At 41.6% G+C, this 16,249-nt stretch overlaps 4 protein-coding genes across 4 annotated transcripts; 3 read left to right on the top strand and 1 right to left on the bottom strand.

Annotated features, from left to right (window-relative positions):
* Positions 1-520: 520 nt before the first annotated feature.
* On the top strand, positions 521-9,175 carry LOC103847276 (transcriptional activator DEMETER). The gene is made up of 20 exons (XM_009124334.2): positions 521-710; positions 1,055-1,465; positions 1,809-4,577; positions 4,669-5,010; positions 5,139-5,229; positions 5,315-6,131; positions 6,204-6,283; positions 6,383-6,467; positions 6,549-6,640; positions 6,719-6,787; positions 6,904-6,940; positions 7,040-7,122; positions 7,248-7,691; positions 7,763-7,799; positions 7,884-7,941; positions 8,047-8,177; positions 8,274-8,339; positions 8,426-8,540; positions 8,641-8,679; positions 8,765-9,175. The coding sequence occupies exons 2-20, from the start codon at positions 1,144-1,146 to the stop codon at positions 8,866-8,868; spliced, it is 5,781 nt and encodes a 1,926-aa protein (XP_009122582.1). The 5' UTR covers positions 521-710; positions 1,055-1,143; the 3' UTR covers positions 8,869-9,175.
* Positions 9,176-9,896: 721 nt separating this feature from the next.
* On the top strand, positions 9,897-13,005 carry LOC103847275 (assimilatory sulfite reductase (ferredoxin), chloroplastic). Its single transcript, XM_009124333.3, has 8 exons — positions 9,897-10,172; positions 10,527-11,303; positions 11,377-11,673; positions 11,765-11,962; positions 12,051-12,185; positions 12,271-12,387; positions 12,478-12,636; positions 12,742-13,005. Exons 1-8 carry the CDS (start codon positions 9,966-9,968, stop codon positions 12,793-12,795), a joined length of 1,944 nt encoding a protein of 647 aa, XP_009122581.2. The 5' UTR covers positions 9,897-9,965; the 3' UTR covers positions 12,796-13,005.
* A 250-nt stretch (positions 13,006-13,255) lies between these two features.
* LOC103847273 (uncharacterized RNA-binding protein C1827.05c) lies at positions 13,256-14,962 on the top strand. The gene is made up of 8 exons (XM_009124331.3): positions 13,256-13,516; positions 13,597-13,711; positions 13,808-13,863; positions 13,936-13,983; positions 14,082-14,179; positions 14,430-14,499; positions 14,582-14,692; positions 14,772-14,962. The coding sequence occupies exons 1-8, from the start codon at positions 13,394-13,396 to the stop codon at positions 14,820-14,822; spliced, it is 672 nt and encodes a 223-aa protein (XP_009122579.1). The 5' UTR covers positions 13,256-13,393; the 3' UTR covers positions 14,823-14,962.
* Positions 14,908-16,236, bottom strand: LOC103847274 (eEF1A lysine and N-terminal methyltransferase). The gene has a single exon (XM_009124332.3). The coding sequence runs from the start codon at positions 16,179-16,181 to the stop codon at positions 14,958-14,960; it is 1,224 nt and encodes a 407-aa protein (XP_009122580.1). The 5' UTR covers positions 16,182-16,236; the 3' UTR covers positions 14,908-14,957.
* Positions 16,237-16,249: the final 13 nt, after the last annotated feature.

Below are 16,249 nucleotides of genomic sequence, written 5' to 3'. Positions count from 1 at the left end.
ATTTCTAAATTTTATATCAATATTCCACGTAATACAAGATATAATACACCAATCATCGAACAAGAATGGGACCCACATACCGAGAACAAACACAAGAATCCACTGATAATAACTGTCGAGATTTTACATTTTTTAATCAACCACTTATGCATAAAATCTCGTATATATTAATACTAACTTTTTTACCCATAAATTTATCGTGATTACACGCCTATTTTGCGCATATTTCTAGAAATTATATCAATATTCTACGTAATACAAAAATTAATAAACCAATCGCCGAGCAAGAATGAGACCCACGTACCGAGAGCTGACAAATGTAGCTATGAGAGTAATGGCCTAGACAACCCACATTTCACTTTTTATGCATGTAAATCTCTAGTAAATTAACACTAAACCTTATAGTTAGTAGTAATAATATACTAGATTTTCTCCATGCAGGATAAAAATGAAACAGATTTATATTAACGCATGCATTGGTCATAGTGTAATTAATTAAAGAGGAAGAATAATTTGTCTGTATTCATAACTATAATGTGATTCGTTGCTATTTATTTACTCCTATTTTTCTCCATAAAATGTATTCATTCTTCTTCTTCTTCACACCAGACTCTCTCTCTCTTTCTCTATCCATCTCTAACGGCAGAGCTGACTCAGTTCCTCCGGCATTGACCTCCCCCTGAGAATCATTCATAACCTCCCTCAGATCGGTGAGCTTCGAGCTCCATTTCCCGATTCTAAAATTTATTTCCATTTTTCCTTATATCTTATAAATTTGTTCTGTTAAATCTCTCCAGATCACGAAACGATCTACAGAGACTTTATTTACATCAATGTTGTAATTCTATTTTCTGATCATAATCTCAGCTATTAACACCTGAGCTCGATTCTGCCTAATTAAAACCTCAGATTCGCTTTATCAAACATTCTCTCATACATATGCTTCCTTTGATTCTAATTTATTTTTCTGGATTTTCTCACCGTCTCTTGTAAATTGAATGCGTTTCTCTTTTCGTTGACGAGAAAAAATCATTTGTTGCGTTTTATGTTGCAGATTCTTTAGTTAAAAGGAGTGATCGTCTCTCTCTCTATCGCTTGGTTTCATCAATGTTTGGTTGTTAGGCTGAAACAAATTTGTGAAGAATGAACTCCAGAGGTGATCTTGGGGATGGCTATGTCCCAGTCCCTGCGGAGAATCAATTCATGGGCTCTTGGACTCCGATCACACCCAGGAAGCCCATGCAAGGTGGATCAAGCGGTGTGGTTGTAGATGGTGGGGGGCAAGATCGTAATTACTACACAGGGGAGAGAGAGGATCCTTTGGGAAGGAGCAATGTTGCTTCTAATTCTCAAGGTGGATGTAGTAATGTGTTTGAACTGGACGACTTGTTGGATACTGATCAGATGCCTATGTCGTTCACAAGCCTGTTGAGTGGTGGAGATCATTTGTTCCAGGCTCCTCAATGTGAGTGATCATATCTGTGTTTTCAGTGTTTTTTGTAGCCATTGTTGCAGTATTTACTGTGGAACATTGCTTAGATCCAGTAGTGAAAAATAAATCAATGGGGTCAAAAGTTTATATATATGATATCAAACTAGTGAAACTTAACATCTTTATGTTTAAATTTGATTAATTCTTAAAATTGATATGGGTCAAATGACTCACATGATCCTTAATTGCCTCAGCCACTGCTTAGATCTTGTAGTATTCTGTTGGTCTTTGCATGAATATGAGAACCTTCTAAGCATGAGCCAGACATGCACTGCATATTTTATCAGTTCTTAAGAAAGTTAAGGTTTTTCCACAGGTGGAACTCCAGTGAGTAGCAGGCCTCTTTACAATTTGAATTCTCCACCTACAAGTGAAGCTGTTGAGTACATCTGTGGAGGTTCTGTTCAGCCTGTGCCTTCAACGCCTAGTCTGAGCAGAACAGGTCGAGATAATGGATTCCTGGAAACGATGATAACGAGAACCACAGGGCAGACATCTGACAACGGCATGCAGAGCGTTGTGGCCTCGTCTGTTGTTAACTCGACGGAAGTTGCTGAACAGAAGGATGGCAGCAGACAAAACGATCTGGGGTTTGATCTTAACCAGACACCTCAGCAGAAACCTTCCAAAAAGAAGAAGAAGTTCATGCCTAAGGTGTATGTGGAAGGCAAACCTATAAGGAAGCCACGCAAACCTGCAACTCAGGAAGCTGTGAAACCTAAAGCAACCGGGGGTGGCAAAAGGAAGAAAGCTCAGAAGACAAACTTGAAAGAATCAGCAGCTAACAAGCCAGCCATCGGTGGAGTTATGAGCAACACAAGCCTTGAAGTTACAGGCAAAAGTTGCAGAAAGGCTTTAAGTTTTGACTTGGAGAAAACTGGAGATGTGGGGCTAGATGACTCCGGGTCTGAAATTTTCCAGAACACTAGTGGTTCAAACTCATTTACTGAGACCAGAGATGCCGCTGGTGGAACAAGTGGTAGCTGGCTGGATTCAGTAACACAAGTAGACCAGACCAATGGATTGGTTGCTGCGAACCAGCCACTTGAAGCGTCAACAGTCGTGACACTACCCAGAGGATCAGAAGTAAACCATTCTCGAATGCTGGCCAGAGACCAACAACCTGAATTATTCACTGGAAACCAGCAACGCCAGTTCCCAATGGAAAACCAGCAACGCCAGTGGCCAATGGAAAACCAGCAACGCCAGTCGCCGATGGAAAACCAGCAAGCTTGGCTTCACATGAAAAACCAACTTTGTGGCTTTCCAGTCGGTAACCAGCAGCCTCGCTTGGCCATGGGTAACCAACAACCTATGTATCTGATGGGAACCCAACGATCTGCATTGGCAAGTGGAATCCAACAACCAGGAGGTCTCCAAGGGAACAACCAGCCTATGTTTTTGAATCAGCAATCACAGCAGACTTACTTACCTGCTGAAAATCACCAATATGGATCACCGTCAGGCATGCAGCAGCATGTTATGTCAACCAGGGGGCAACAACATGGAATGCTGCTGGATAACCAGAGATCTCACCAGCAACCTGGTTCATCAGTGAGAGGCCAGCAGACTTGCTCACCTGCTGGAAATCAACAATATGGATCAGCGTCAGGCATGCAGCAGCATGTTATGTCAACCAGGGGGCAACAACATGAGCTGCTGCTGGATAACCAGAGATCTCACCAGCAACCTGGTTCATCAATGAGAGGCCAGCAGACTTTCTTACCTGCTGGAAATCAACAACATGGATCACCGTCAGGCATGCAGCAGTATATGTCAACCAGGGGGCAGCAACATGCGCTGCTGCTGGATAACCAGCGATCTCACCAGCAACCTGGTTCATCAATGAGAGGCCAACAGACTTGCTTACCTGCTGGAAATCAACAATATGGATCACCGTCAGGCATGCAGCAGCATGTTATGTCAACAAGGGAGCAACAACATGGGATGCTGCTTGATAACCAGAGATCTCAACTTCTGATGAGAAACCAGCAACCTGGTTCATCTATGAGAGGCCAGCAGACTTGCTTACTTGCTGGAAATCAACAATATGGATCACTGTCAGCTATGCAGCAGCCTGTTATGTCGCCCAGGCAGCAACAACATGGGATGCTGCTGGAGAACCAGGAATCTCAATTTCTGATGAGTAACCAGCAACCTGGTTCATCAATGAGGGGCCAGCAGCCTTGCGTACCTTTGATGAACAGGCAACTTGGAACTCCTAAAGGTTTTACTCACTTGAATCAGATGGTAGCTGCCAACATGTCATCGTCTGGGCATCGACCTCATCCTCACTCACAAACTCCAGCAACAAATCTGTATATGGAATCTGTTTCCAGGACTTTGAATGGGTCTGCAGGTACATATCAAAGAAGCAGCATTGCTGGATACGGTTCTTCACAGCAAGATATCTACCAAGGAAATGAGCGCATCCCATCTCATGAGAGATCCAATGCTGAATATTTTGACTTACGCAAGAAAGCCCCATCTCAAAACTCTGCTTTGCCAACTCCAGATAACGCTAAAGATGTCGAAGCAAGGGGTTTGAAGAGACAGCATGATCGCGCAATGGGACATATGCAAAACACAGTAGCTCATTGGCCATTGCTCCAACAAATTGCTCAATCACAAGATGTGGAGAGACAGAACATTAGCACAAGTGCAAAACATGTAGATGCAGCAAAGAAAATGAGAATCCAGAAACCAGTCCAAGAAAAGGTGCATGGCGTGGCTCCTGAGGTAATAGATATTGAGGATTATCCAACTGATGGGGCAAGAAAAGATAAAAGTGGTGTCCCAAAAACTCCCGCAAAAAAGGGTCCTAGAGGGAGAAAGAAAGCAGTACCTCCACCAGCCCATGCCTCAGGTTCCTGTCTAGCTCAAAATTCTGCAGATACTGAGAAAGGTATTGTCCCAGAAACTCCAGCAAGAAAGGGCCCTAGAGGGAGAAAGAAAATAGTACCTCCGCCACCCAATGCCTCAGAGATCCAGGTTTACCAACCTACTCCAGCCAAGAAACCTTCATCAAGAAGCAAGGCTAAAGAGAAAGGGATGAAGTCCAAACAAGATTCAGGAAAAGCAAGAGGTAATTATTTTCTACAATCTCTGTGTGATACATTTTGAGTTTTTAGTAACTGATATTTCCAAAAACCACTGCTGGTGCGTGTGTTGTAAAGGTCAATCAGGAGAACTTCTACGTGAAGATTGTATTGCAGAGATAATATACAGGTTGCAGAATCTATATATAGGAGATGAAAGCAGAAAACAAGAGCAAAATGCACTTGTCCCATACAAAGGAGATGGTGCAGTTGTTCCATATGAGGCCAAGACGAAAAAACCAAGGCCTAAAGTTGACCTTGATGATGAAACAACTCGAATATGGAATCTTTTGATGGGGAAAGAAGGAAAAGAGGGTGAAGAAGAGATGAATAAGAAAAAAGAGAAGTGGTGGGAAGAAGAGAGAAATGTTTTCCGAGGGAGGGCTGATTCATTTATTGCCCGTATGCATCTGGTGCAAGGTGAATACCCATAACACACTTAACTCTATATCTTTTTTTTTTTTTGGCATTTCATCTCTGGTTAGCAATCACAAGAATCGGCTAAAACTTTGTCCTGAAATCATAATATTGAGCTTGAATGTTTACAGGAGATAGACGTTTTTCGCCATGGAAGGGATCGGTGGTTGATTCGGTCATTGGAGTTTTCCTTACTCAGAATGTCACAGATCACCTTTCAAGGTATGTTGGTTGCTTTACGAAAATGAGCATGTTAGTAGAGAGTTCCAAAACATAGAAAATAATCAGTGGTGTTTTTACGATGCAGCTCTGCTTTCATGTCTCTAGCTGCACGATTCCCTCCAAAACCAAGCAGCAAACCAGAAGATGAAAGGAATATTAGAAGCGTAGTTGTTGAAGATCCAGAAGGATGCATTCTCAACTTAAATGACATCCCTCCGTGGCAGGAAAAGGTTCAAACTTCGTCTGATACGCAAGTTTCTGGGGTTGATAGTGGATCAAAAGAGCAGCAAAGGTCCTGTTCAAACTCTGGAATCGAAAGGTTTAGTTTCTTAGAGAACAGTAGTCAGAACTTAGAAGAGGAAGTGTTATCATCACAAGATTCTTTTGATCCCGCGAGTTGGACATCTCAATCTTCAGGGAGAGTTGGATCCTCTTCAGGTTCCAAATCAGACGCAGAGTTTTCTACAACCAGATCTGAAACAAAAGCTGCCAGTGGATCAGCACAATCAGTGCAAATTGGGAGTCCAAACTTGTCTGTTGAAAGATCGCTTCTCCATCAAGAATCTGGTGATGTTCAGATACAAGAAACTTCAAATGTCGCTCAGAAAAAACCTGATATGACGGCAGATTTAGTCGATATAGAAGATTGTGGAATGAACTTCGTACCAATAAATTTCACCATGGCACGTGAGAAGAAAGGAACACAGGCTGCTGGGAAAAAGCCTACAAGCCAATGGGATAGTCTTAGAAGAGAAGTGCTGGAGAGAAAAGGGAAAAAAGAAAGAAGCAAAGAAAGCATGGACTCTATTGATTATGAAGCCATTAGACGTGCTAGCGTGTATGAGATTTCTGATGCTATTAAAGAAAGAGGAATGAATTACATGCTGGCTGTAAGGATTAAGGTAAATTAGTTGATCTTAGTTTTTGTCTCAAACATGAGAACATTATTCTAAATTGATTGGAAAATTATGCAGGATTTCCTTGAAAGGATAGTCAAGGATCACGGTTCTGTTGATCTTGAATGGCTAAGGGATGTGCATCCTGATAAAGCAAAGTAAGTAATTCACATTTTTAATGAATGGGCGATTCACATTTTACTCAACAGTTACGTCATATGTAATACTGATACAAACTGATCATGATCATTTGACAGGGACTATCTCTTGAGCATAAGAGGATTGGGTCTGAAAAGTGTAGAATGCATTCGACTCTTGACACTCCACAATATGGCTTTCCCTGTAAGTCGGACTATATCATTAGCTACTTATAATTAAAACCTACTGGTTAACTAAGTTGGAAGTGGTATTGATGATGTGAAGGTTGACACCAATGTCGGAAGGATAGCAGTTAGGTTGGGATGGGTGCCTCTACAACCTTTACCTGAATCACTTCAACTACACCTTCTGGAGCTGTAAGTTTCTTTCTTTATCACTCAAACAACTAAAATCTTTGGTTTTTCGCAAGTCATAACCGTGCAGTGCTTCCACAGATACCCAGTGCTTGAGTCCATCCAAAAGTATCTATGGCCAAGACTCTGCAAACTCGATCAACCAACACTGTATACTCATCAACTCTTTACCAAATCATTTGTTCTGAAATAATCTGTTCTTCTTCTTTAGAATTATATCCTCATTACTAATAGTGAAACTAATTAGCGTCCTTGAATTCGTTCAGGTATGAGTTACACTACCAGCTGATTACATTTGGAAAGGTATTATTGCTCTAACCTTTGAGTCTATCCGATAATAATTTGAAGCGTTGTAGGCACAAGGTCAAATAAGTGTCTCTAAATCATGTGAACTCATGTCAGGTATTTTGCACGAAGAGTAGACCAAATTGTAATGCATGTCCCATGCGAGGAGAGTGCAGGCACTTTGCTAGTGCTTATGCTAGGTAAGCAAACCGTTCATGCATTATCATTTTAGCATAAGCTCTAGTAATCCAAACATAACTATATTACACATGCCAAAGTAACTATTTCTAATTTGAGAGTCAAATGACTGATGTCAATGTAACAGTGCAAGACTTGCGTTGCCAGCAACAGAGGAGAGGGGCTTAACTACTGCAACTATCCCAGTCCCTCCTCAACCCTTTCCTCCTGCATCCATCCCGATGATGGAGCTACCTCCTCCTCTAGAGACTTTTCTAACAAGGGAAGTACCATCGAATGGAGGAAGCTCGGAACCCATAATAGAAGAACCGGCTACGCCCGAGCAAGAAGTCACTGAGATAACAGAGAGTGACATTGAATATGCTTACTACAACGAGGACCCTGACGAGATTCCAACAATTGAACTCAACATTTCGCAATTCGGCGAGACGCTTAAGGAACACATGAAGAATAACATGGAACTCCAAGAAGGTGACATGTCCAAGGCTTTGGTTGCTTTGGATCCATCCAGAACTTCAATTCCAACTCCCAAACTAAAGAACATTAGCCGTCTCAGGACAGAGCACCAAGTGTAAGCCAATATCTCCTATATTTCATCTTTCATAGCACAAGCTAAATGACAAATGAGTCGTCTGTTTGCAGGTACGAGCTCTGGGACTCACATCCCCTCCTCGCTGGTGTAAGACAATCGTTTATTTTCTCTATACTTAAAAGGTGTTTCATTTGAACAAGATTATTTAAAATCCTTATTTGATGAAAACAGATGGATAAAAGAGAACCAGATGATCCAAGTCCTTATCTCTTAGCTATTTGGTCACCTGGTAAAGAATAAATGTTGCACTGTTGCTTTCCCTGTGTAGTCAGTTCCATAGAAAGTAAAGCTAGGACTCAAGGCATTTAAACTAATGTAATTGTTTGGTTGACAGGGGAAACGGCGGATTCGCCTGGACAGAAATGTGGAGGGAAAGCGTCTGGCAAATTGTGCTTTGAGGAGGCTTGCTCAGAGTGCAACGGCGTGAGGGAAGCGAATTCACAGACGGTTAGAGGAACTCTTCTGGTGAGATTTTTTTCTAGATATTTTGTAGTGTTCATAAGAAGGGAGAAGTGAGACTACAAGTTACTGATATCGTTTTTTTTTTTTTATCATTGACAGATACCATGTCGAACTGCCATGAGAGGAAGCTTTCCCCTCAACGGCACATATTTCCAAGTGAACGAGGTAGTTTAAATGACAAGTTACTGATTTGTCTAGATCTTTCTATTTACTTTGATTCTTGATCCTTGTTTATCATTTTTATCTTGCAGGTATTTGCAGACCATGAATCAAGTCTCAAACCCATAGATGTTCCTAGAGACTGGATATGGGATCTACCGAGAAGAACTGTTTACTTCGGGACATCGGTAACATCAATATTTAAAGGTAAAAAGCATTCACATTGATCAAATTTTAATAACTTTGGCAACCTTCAGCTTCTCTTTGTCAAAAGAAGTTCTTGAAATGTTTTGTGGAATACATGCAGGTATGTCGACAGAACAGATTCAGTACAGCTTCTGGAGAGGTACACGTCTTACACAGAGAAACACATTGTTACTTATCAACATAGCATACACACACTTAAGACTGACACTGTTATTCTTATGCAGGATTCGTCTGTGTGCGAGGATTCGAACCCAAGACCAGAGCACCTCGCCCGCTGATGGCCAGGTTGCATTTCCAGAAAAACAAAGTGAAGAAGAACAAAACCTGAAGATCAGTGGATTGAAGAAACAGCGTTGCTTCTCTGTTCTCCTCTGAATAAAAGACAAGCAAAAACCTCATCTAGACATAAAACAGAACACCAAATAGTCTTTTTTTTTTAAATATAATTTATGCCTTCATTCATAGAGCAGAAGAGCAACAAAAGAAGTTAGCAAAATGCCAAAGGAAGATTTCTTAGGTTCTTTTAATTTCTCTCTAACAAATTGTAGCATTCGTGCAAATCCAAACGCATGTAAACATTTAGATATGAATGCGTCTTTCTGCCGTCAGTTAATGCATCTTCCTTTTCTGTGTCATTAACTAAGATCATCGTTTTCTCTGTCATTAACTACTTCAAATGTTAATGGTGTGGACGGTCACCAACTAATGTTATGGGTACAAAGAATTAATAGATGCAAATCATTAAAGTAATTAATATGTCTTTTTGATAGAGTATATTCACTAAAGAAAATGTGGATGCTGTAATATGATTTTAAGTATACGAGGAACAAAATAGCAAGCACTTGTTTATTAAAGAAATAAAAAGTAAGTAGGTAGCACCAGCTAAAACTCTGCATACTGATCATATTTAGCATGTGCCCAACACAAACCACTAAACCTTTTAGCCTTACAAATCAGCAAAGTAGGTGAGATACTGTTAATTACCCTTTTACCCTCGTCCCGTAAACATTCTCTAGTATACTTTGGTGCACCAAGTTGCAGAATAACTTTCTCATCTTAGCATCTGAACCATATTTAACTTTGAATGTATCCAAGATGCCATCCCGGTTCAAGTCTTTATCAGAGCAAAAATTCGATTTTTATTTCTCCTATTATCCACTCACGCGCCTCTTCATCATAGACACGAGACACGCGCGCTTAACCAACCGTTAGATTCTTAATGAACGGCGCGATATAACAGTTGAAAAGTAAAATCGTTGTGTTCCACGCGCTTCTCATGGGTATAAGCTAGCCGCCTCAGGTCACGTGACTGCGCACGTTAGTCTCCATCTCTCTAAATCTCTTAGCGCACGCCCCATTTCAATTTTATCAACACCATCAAAAGCCTTCGTCACACACACTCCCTCTCTCTCAATCAGTGAAGTGATGTCGTCGTCGTCGTCTTCGTTTCGATCTCCGGCGGGTGCCGCCGCCACTCTGTTCTCGTCTGATCAGAAGATCAGACTCGGGAGGCTCGACGTTCTGAGATCTTCTCATTCGGCTTTCTTAGGGAGGAGAAATCCACGTGGCGTCGTCTCGGTTCATCCATCCTCTTCCTCGTCGAGTCCTTCGCCTATCCAAGCCGTCTCCACGGTGAGATTCGATCTCCCACTATCGAATTTTCCTAATGATTCTGTTCTCGATGGATTCTGATTGTAATTAGTGAATTTGATTTCTGCTTGTATGTGTTGATGAAGCGATGATTAATATTGGTTTATAGATACCGGTTTAGTGGTTTGGTTTGATTAGTTGGTTTATTAGCTGATTATATATATTACATGTAAATGTTCATTTTATTCAATAAGAGATATTTTGGATAACAAACTTTCTTCTTCTCTCTCACGTAGCTAATAATTAATTTTATGAATCGAGTTTTTGTGCTAAATCATATATATATATATATATATATATATATATATATAACAGTGACGGTTATGTTTTATTCAGCCGTCGAAGCCTGAGGCTGCGACCAAGCGGAGTAAAGTTGAAATAATCAAGGAGAAGAGCAACTTCATAAGGTATCCACTCAACGAGGAGCTTTTAACCGAAGCTCCCAACGTCAACGAGTCAGCCGTGCAGCTCATCAAGTTCCACGGTAGCTACCAGCAGTACAACAGAGAAGAGCGCGGTGGAAGATCTTACTCCTTCATGCTCCGCACCAAGAACCCTTCCGGAAAGGTCCCTAACCAGCTCTATTTAACTATGGACGACTTAGCAGATGAGTTCGGCATCGGTACGCTTCGTTTGACCACTAGGCAGACGTTTCAGCTCCACGGTGTTCTCAAGCAGAATCTCAAGACCGTGATGAGCTCGATTATTAGAAACATGGGAAGCACTTTGGGGGCTTGTGGTGATTTGAATAGAAACGTTCTTGCTCCGGCGGCGCCTTATGTGAAGAAAGATTATCTCTTTGCGCAAGAGACGGCGGATAATATTGCGGCTCTGCTTTCTCCTCAGTCGGGGTTTTATTACGATATGTGGGTTGATGGGGAGCAGTTTATGACTGCTGAGCCTCCTGAGGTGGTGAAAGCTCGAAATGATAACTCTCATGGGACTAACTTCGTCGACTCTCCTGAGCCTATCTATGGAACCCAGTTCTTGCCTAGGAAGTTCAAGGTGGCTGTGACTGTGCCTACAGATAACTCCGTGGACCTCCTCACCAATGATATTGGAGTTGTGGTTGTTTCAGATGAAAATGGGGAGCCACAGGGCTTCAATCTTTATGTAAGTGGACACTCTTTTAGCCTACATGTGTTTTTGGTTTGGAGATGTTTGAGGTTAATGACTCATCTTGTAGGTTGGTGGCGGTATGGGAAGAACACACAGAATGGAGTCTACTTTTGCCCGCCTGGCAGAACCATTGGGTTATGTGCCAAAGGAGGACATTTTGTATGCTGTGAAAGCTATTGTGGTCACACAGAGAGAACACGGGAGAAGAGACGATCGTAAATATAGCAGGATGAAGTATTTGGTCAGCTCCTGGGGAATTGAGAAATTTAAAGATGTTGTGGAGCAGTACTATGGTAAAAAGTTCGAGCCTTCCCGTGAACTTCCAGAGTGGGAGTTCAAGAGTTACTTGGGATGGCATGAACAGGTATTGTTGCTGAAAAACCTTATGAAAGTTCAATCACTTCACTTTCAGAACTTTTCTGGTGACTTAATCAGCAATATCTTATTATTCTCAGGGAGATGGTGCGTGGTTTTGTGGGCTTCACGTAGACAGTGGTCGTGTTGGAGGTATAATGAAGAAGACATTGAGAGAAGTAATAGAGAAATACAAAATTGATGTTCGCATCACACCAAACCAGAACATTGTATTGTGTGATATAAAGACCGAGTGGAAGCGTCCCATTACCACAGTGCTTGCTCAGGCCGGCTTGCTGGTGAGCACAGCTTTCTTTGACTATTAGTTATGCATATTTAATAACTATTGCGACATAAACTGAGGAAACCGCTTACTTTTTTTTGTAGCAACCTGAGTTTGTCGACCCATTAAACCAAACGGCAATGGCTTGTCCAGCTTTTCCTTTGTGCCCTCTTGCGATAACCGAGGCAGAGCGCGGGATCCCCAGCATTCTGAAGCGAGTGAGAGCAATGTTTGAGAAGGTAGTAAAATAACTTACATTTACCTAAGCTTGTGTCTTTACAAGCAATTGATCTTGATGTAAAAAAAACTCTTTGTTTGGATCAGGTTGGTCTGGAGTACGAGGAGTCTGTTGTGATAAGAGTAACCGGTTGTCCTAACGGATGTGCAAGACCGTACATGGCTGAGCTTGGTCTAGTGGGTGATGGTCCTAACAGCTATCAGGTATGGTTGGAGCACAAGCTCATGTGAATAATGAGAACAGTGTAGTAAGCAAGTAGGCCTCATATTCTCTATTGTTGTGGGGATCCGCAGGTTTGGCTAGGAGGAACACCGAACCAGACACAGATAGCGAGGAGTTTCATGGATAAGGTGAAGGTTCACGACTTGGAGAAAGTCTTCGAGCCATTGTTTTATCACTGGAAAGTGGACAGAGAAACTAAAGAATCATTCGGAGAATTCACAACCCGCATGGTAAGCATCACATATAACTTCTCAGTCCCTCACAGTGACTTTTAATTATATTTTGAAGAACAAACAAAAATATTTACTTTGTTTCTTTTTTTTTTCAATTTGCAGGGATTCGAGAAACTGAAGGAGCTAATAGATACGTATAAAGGAGGTCCGCAATAAGGAGGGATCGATCAGCTTTTCGTCTATAAACTCATGTAATGGAGAAACTGTTCTTGTTTTGTACCCGTTTGTTTTCTTTAATATGTGGCTGTGTCTTGTGTTCTAGGCTTATAGCACATCAATAAGCATATCTTTTCATTTTCAATTTGTTTTCTTTAAATACACTTTGATTTCCCTTCTATTATGGTTTCTTGCTCCTTTTTGTTATCATTCTGTATGATTTTTCAAGTTAATAATCAGAATAAAAAAGTAATAAGTTAACACTAATGAAAAGAGAAACATGATGGAGTCTTGAATATAAACATTATTGGGCCAAGTGGTAGACTTTTTTATTGGGTCAATTTGTAGCTTATTTAGATCCACGGAGTTTACCAATGATGTTTTCACATTACTTATCTAATGGCCCATTTAACTATCGTCAAGCCAAACGCTGGAAGAAAGCGTTCTCAGAAACTACGTTACTTTAAAACGAACGTAAACAAAAAAAAACAAGAGAAGAATACAAGTCGCAGATATTTATAAAGTTTCAGCTAAACCCTAATTTTGAATCTCGACTCTCTCTCTCTCTCTTCCTCTTTCGCCGCCGACGACAGCAACAATGGGTGCCAAGGCGAAGAAAGCTCTGAAGAAGAACATGAAGAAGATCACCGCTTCTGCTGCTGCTTCTTCCTCTTCTCAGCTAGCTGCTCCCCAAAACACCAAACCATCAGCTGATTTTCTGGTAATTTTCTACTTTCACCTCACCTTCAAACTCGTTTCAGATTCCATTACTTGAATCTCTGTCTTCGTGTCTGTTAATAGCCACTAGAAGGCGGTCCAGCTCGAAAAGCTCCAGCGACCAAAACCATCGAGAACAAAGCCACAGTGCTATACATCGGTCGTCTCCCTCACGGCTTCTACGAGACTGAGATCGAAGGTTACTCTTTTTTAAAACTTGATTACAAGCTAAAATTGATTGATTGTGTTTGATCACACACACTGCTCAAACTGTTTGTATCTTTGTTGTTCATAGCTTTCTTCACTCAGTTTGGAACAGTCAAGAGAGTTAGAGTCGCACGAAACAAAAAGGTTATTTATACTTTATTTGTTTTCGAGGCTATATTTGTTTTCTCATTACTTTTCTTCTTTGTTTCTTATTAGACTGGGAAATCAAAACATTTTGGATTCATTCAGTTTGAGGACCCCGAGGTATATACTTTTGAACCTTTAAAAAATGGTGAAACCCTTTGTGTATATGTTCCTGATTCAATTCTTAAGACTCTTTTCATTTTGGTTGTTATATGTAGGTGGCGGAGATTGCAGCGGGTGCGATGAATGACTATCTGCTGCTCGAGCACATGCTTCAAGTCCGTGTTATTCCGCCTGAGGATGTTAAACCAAATCTGTGAGTGACTTCTTGAATCTGTTTTCTTTATGAATAGTTAGTTGTGGCATATTCAGTTGTGTAATGTTATTTTGCTTGGCTGCCTATGTGCTTCTGAGTGGAATAGCTCTCTTTCGAATGATATCTTGTGTGCTTGACGATGCAAGCTTAGAAGGTCAATGTCTATGGTTTGCAGAAGAGAACATGTGAAGAATTGTCTTAAGCATTTGTATAGATCATAATGCTTGTATGTCATGAATGATTGTATTAGGTGGAAAGGGTTCAAGTGTCAGTACAAACCAGTTGATTGGGTTCAGATCGAGCGTAAACAACACAACAAGGTAGAAAATCTTCTTCACTTTTCTTGTTCTCAATTTACCATTTCGCATCTGACTTTAACTCTGATTTCTCTTACGTATTTAGGAAAGGACATTGGAAGAGCATAGGAAAATGTTGAACAAGGTTGTGAAACGTGATCAGAAGAGGAGAAAGAGAATCGAAGCTGCTGGAATAGAATATCAATGCCCCGAGCTTGTAAGTATTCGATTTCACAATTCTTCTAGAAAACCAGTAAATAACTACTAAACTCCATAATCTTTTGTTGTGCTTACAGGTTGGAAATACCCAGCCATTACCTAAGAAGATCAAGTTTAGTGAAGACTAGTAACCTCAAAGCTGTGGAAGAACGAACACACATTTTGGATAAGCTTTTGTTTTTATATGGTATCTGGTTTATTGTACTTCCGACATCGGATCGAGAACTCAACTTTATTGCAACGAAAATTTCTGTTTTAACATCTCAAATCCTCTGTATAGCATCAACATACTTCAAGACAACTGGTGATAGATTCTCCATAGTAAAACCATTCAAGCCATCTCTAACTGAAACAGTTGCAATGAGAACAAAGTTCTCACCATTCCCAACATCAATCTCATACAACTCAGCAAACACCTGTCTAAACACATCCTTGAGTTCTTCATAGAACGTCTTGCTCAGAGGAATGACATTGATAACCAAAACCCCACACGGAACAAGAACCGCCCTTGCAGCTAGCAAAACATCTCTCCCCACAAACTCAACCGGAGGAGCACTCACGCCGTGTACCGGATCACTAGAGTCAACATCAACCATCAACACATCAAACTTGCTACCATCATCATCAAGCCTCTTCAAGAACTCAACACCATCTCCAACGTGAACACTCGCAAACCTCTCTTCCAACCCAAAGTAACACCTCGCGATCCTCACCACTTCAGGATCTATCTCCACCCCCGTAACCTCAAACCCTAACTTCAACTTCAAGAAACTAACCAACCCTCCGCCTCCAACGCCAATACACAACGCCTTCGGTCTACGTTTGAGATCACAACCAATCAAGGAGAGGCTCGCCACCATCGGGGGCAAGTAAGGATGCACAAGCTCCGTGAGCTGAGGCTCGAACTCCTCTCCTCTTGTACGGACCATCTTGATATCGGATTGGATTAAGTTAGGCGTTCTCTTAAACCTCAACCTCCTCCTGAACTCTCTCGTAACCTCATCGATCTCAATCTCTACGTCTTCGATTAACATTTCGCCTACGTAAGGCCCGATGGTTCTCTCCAGCTCTACTCTGGTGACAACGTCATCCTCGTAAATCAGAAACGGCACTTCTTCTTTGACTAAAGTTTTGGGTGAGAGAGCTGCGACGAGAGGCTTCACTCTCTGCTGGAGTCTCTCGTCTTCGTCGGCGGCGGAGGAATTAGAGAGATCTTCGGGATCGTCGCCGATTAGTATCAGACGAGAGATTTCGGGGAGGTTGAGGAGGAGCTGGAGATGGCCTGACTCGGTGGAGAAGATCCAGTCGGTTTCTCGGTGCTTGGGGACGAGCATGGCGGCGACCCGGGGAGATGAGTCGCTGGATTGAATCGGCGAGTCGAGGACGGCGACTCGGAGGAGATGCGACGGAGAGTTAGGGTTGGGGATGGTGAAGGAGATGAATCGAGAAGGAGAGATGGTTTCGAAGATTCTCACATCAAGCGCCATTGCTAGTTTTTGATTTCACCATCTCCAATCTCTCGAAGGTTTTAGCTGATTCGAGTAAACCGGATTGA

The sequence above is a fragment of the Brassica rapa genome, chromosome A10 (assembly GCF_000309985.2).
Source record: "Brassica rapa cultivar Chiifu-401-42 chromosome A10, CAAS_Brap_v3.01, whole genome shotgun sequence".
NCBI classification, from domain to species: Eukaryota; Viridiplantae; Streptophyta; class Magnoliopsida; order Brassicales; family Brassicaceae; genus Brassica; species Brassica rapa.
Note: the sequence above shows the minus strand (reverse complement) of the source record. Positions and strands in the feature narration are given on the sequence as shown.

Excerpts from the sequence above, each read along its gene's own strand:
- LOC103847274 (XM_009124332.3), bottom strand. The coding sequence starts at position 16,181 with ATGGCGCTTGATGTGAGAATCTTCGAAACCATCTCTCCTTCTCGATTC.
- LOC103847276 (XM_009124334.2), top strand. The coding sequence starts at position 1,144 with ATGAACTCCAGAGGTGATCTTGGGGATGGCTATGTCCCAGTCCCTGCG. Across the intron at positions 1,466-1,808 it reads TTTGTTCCAGGCTCCTCAAT|GTGGAACTCCAGTGAGTAGC; the intron begins GTGAGTGATCAT and ends GTTTTTCCACAG. Across the intron at positions 7,800-7,883 it reads CACATCCCCTCCTCGCTGGT|ATGGATAAAAGAGAACCAGA; the intron begins GTAAGACAATCG and ends TGATGAAAACAG.
- LOC103847275 (XM_009124333.3), top strand. The coding sequence starts at position 9,966 with ATGTCGTCGTCGTCGTCTTCGTTTCGATCTCCGGCGGGTGCCGCCGCC. Across the intron at positions 10,173-10,526 it reads CTATCCAAGCCGTCTCCACG|CCGTCGAAGCCTGAGGCTGC; the intron begins GTGAGATTCGAT and ends TGTTTTATTCAG. Across the intron at positions 11,304-11,376 it reads CACAGGGCTTCAATCTTTAT|GTTGGTGGCGGTATGGGAAG; the intron begins GTAAGTGGACAC and ends CTCATCTTGTAG.
- LOC103847273 (XM_009124331.3), top strand. The coding sequence starts at position 13,394 with ATGGGTGCCAAGGCGAAGAAAGCTCTGAAGAAGAACATGAAGAAGATC. Across the intron at positions 13,517-13,596 it reads AACCATCAGCTGATTTTCTG|CCACTAGAAGGCGGTCCAGC; the intron begins GTAATTTTCTAC and ends GTCTGTTAATAG. Across the intron at positions 14,693-14,771 it reads AATATCAATGCCCCGAGCTT|GTTGGAAATACCCAGCCATT; the intron begins GTAAGTATTCGA and ends TTGTGCTTACAG.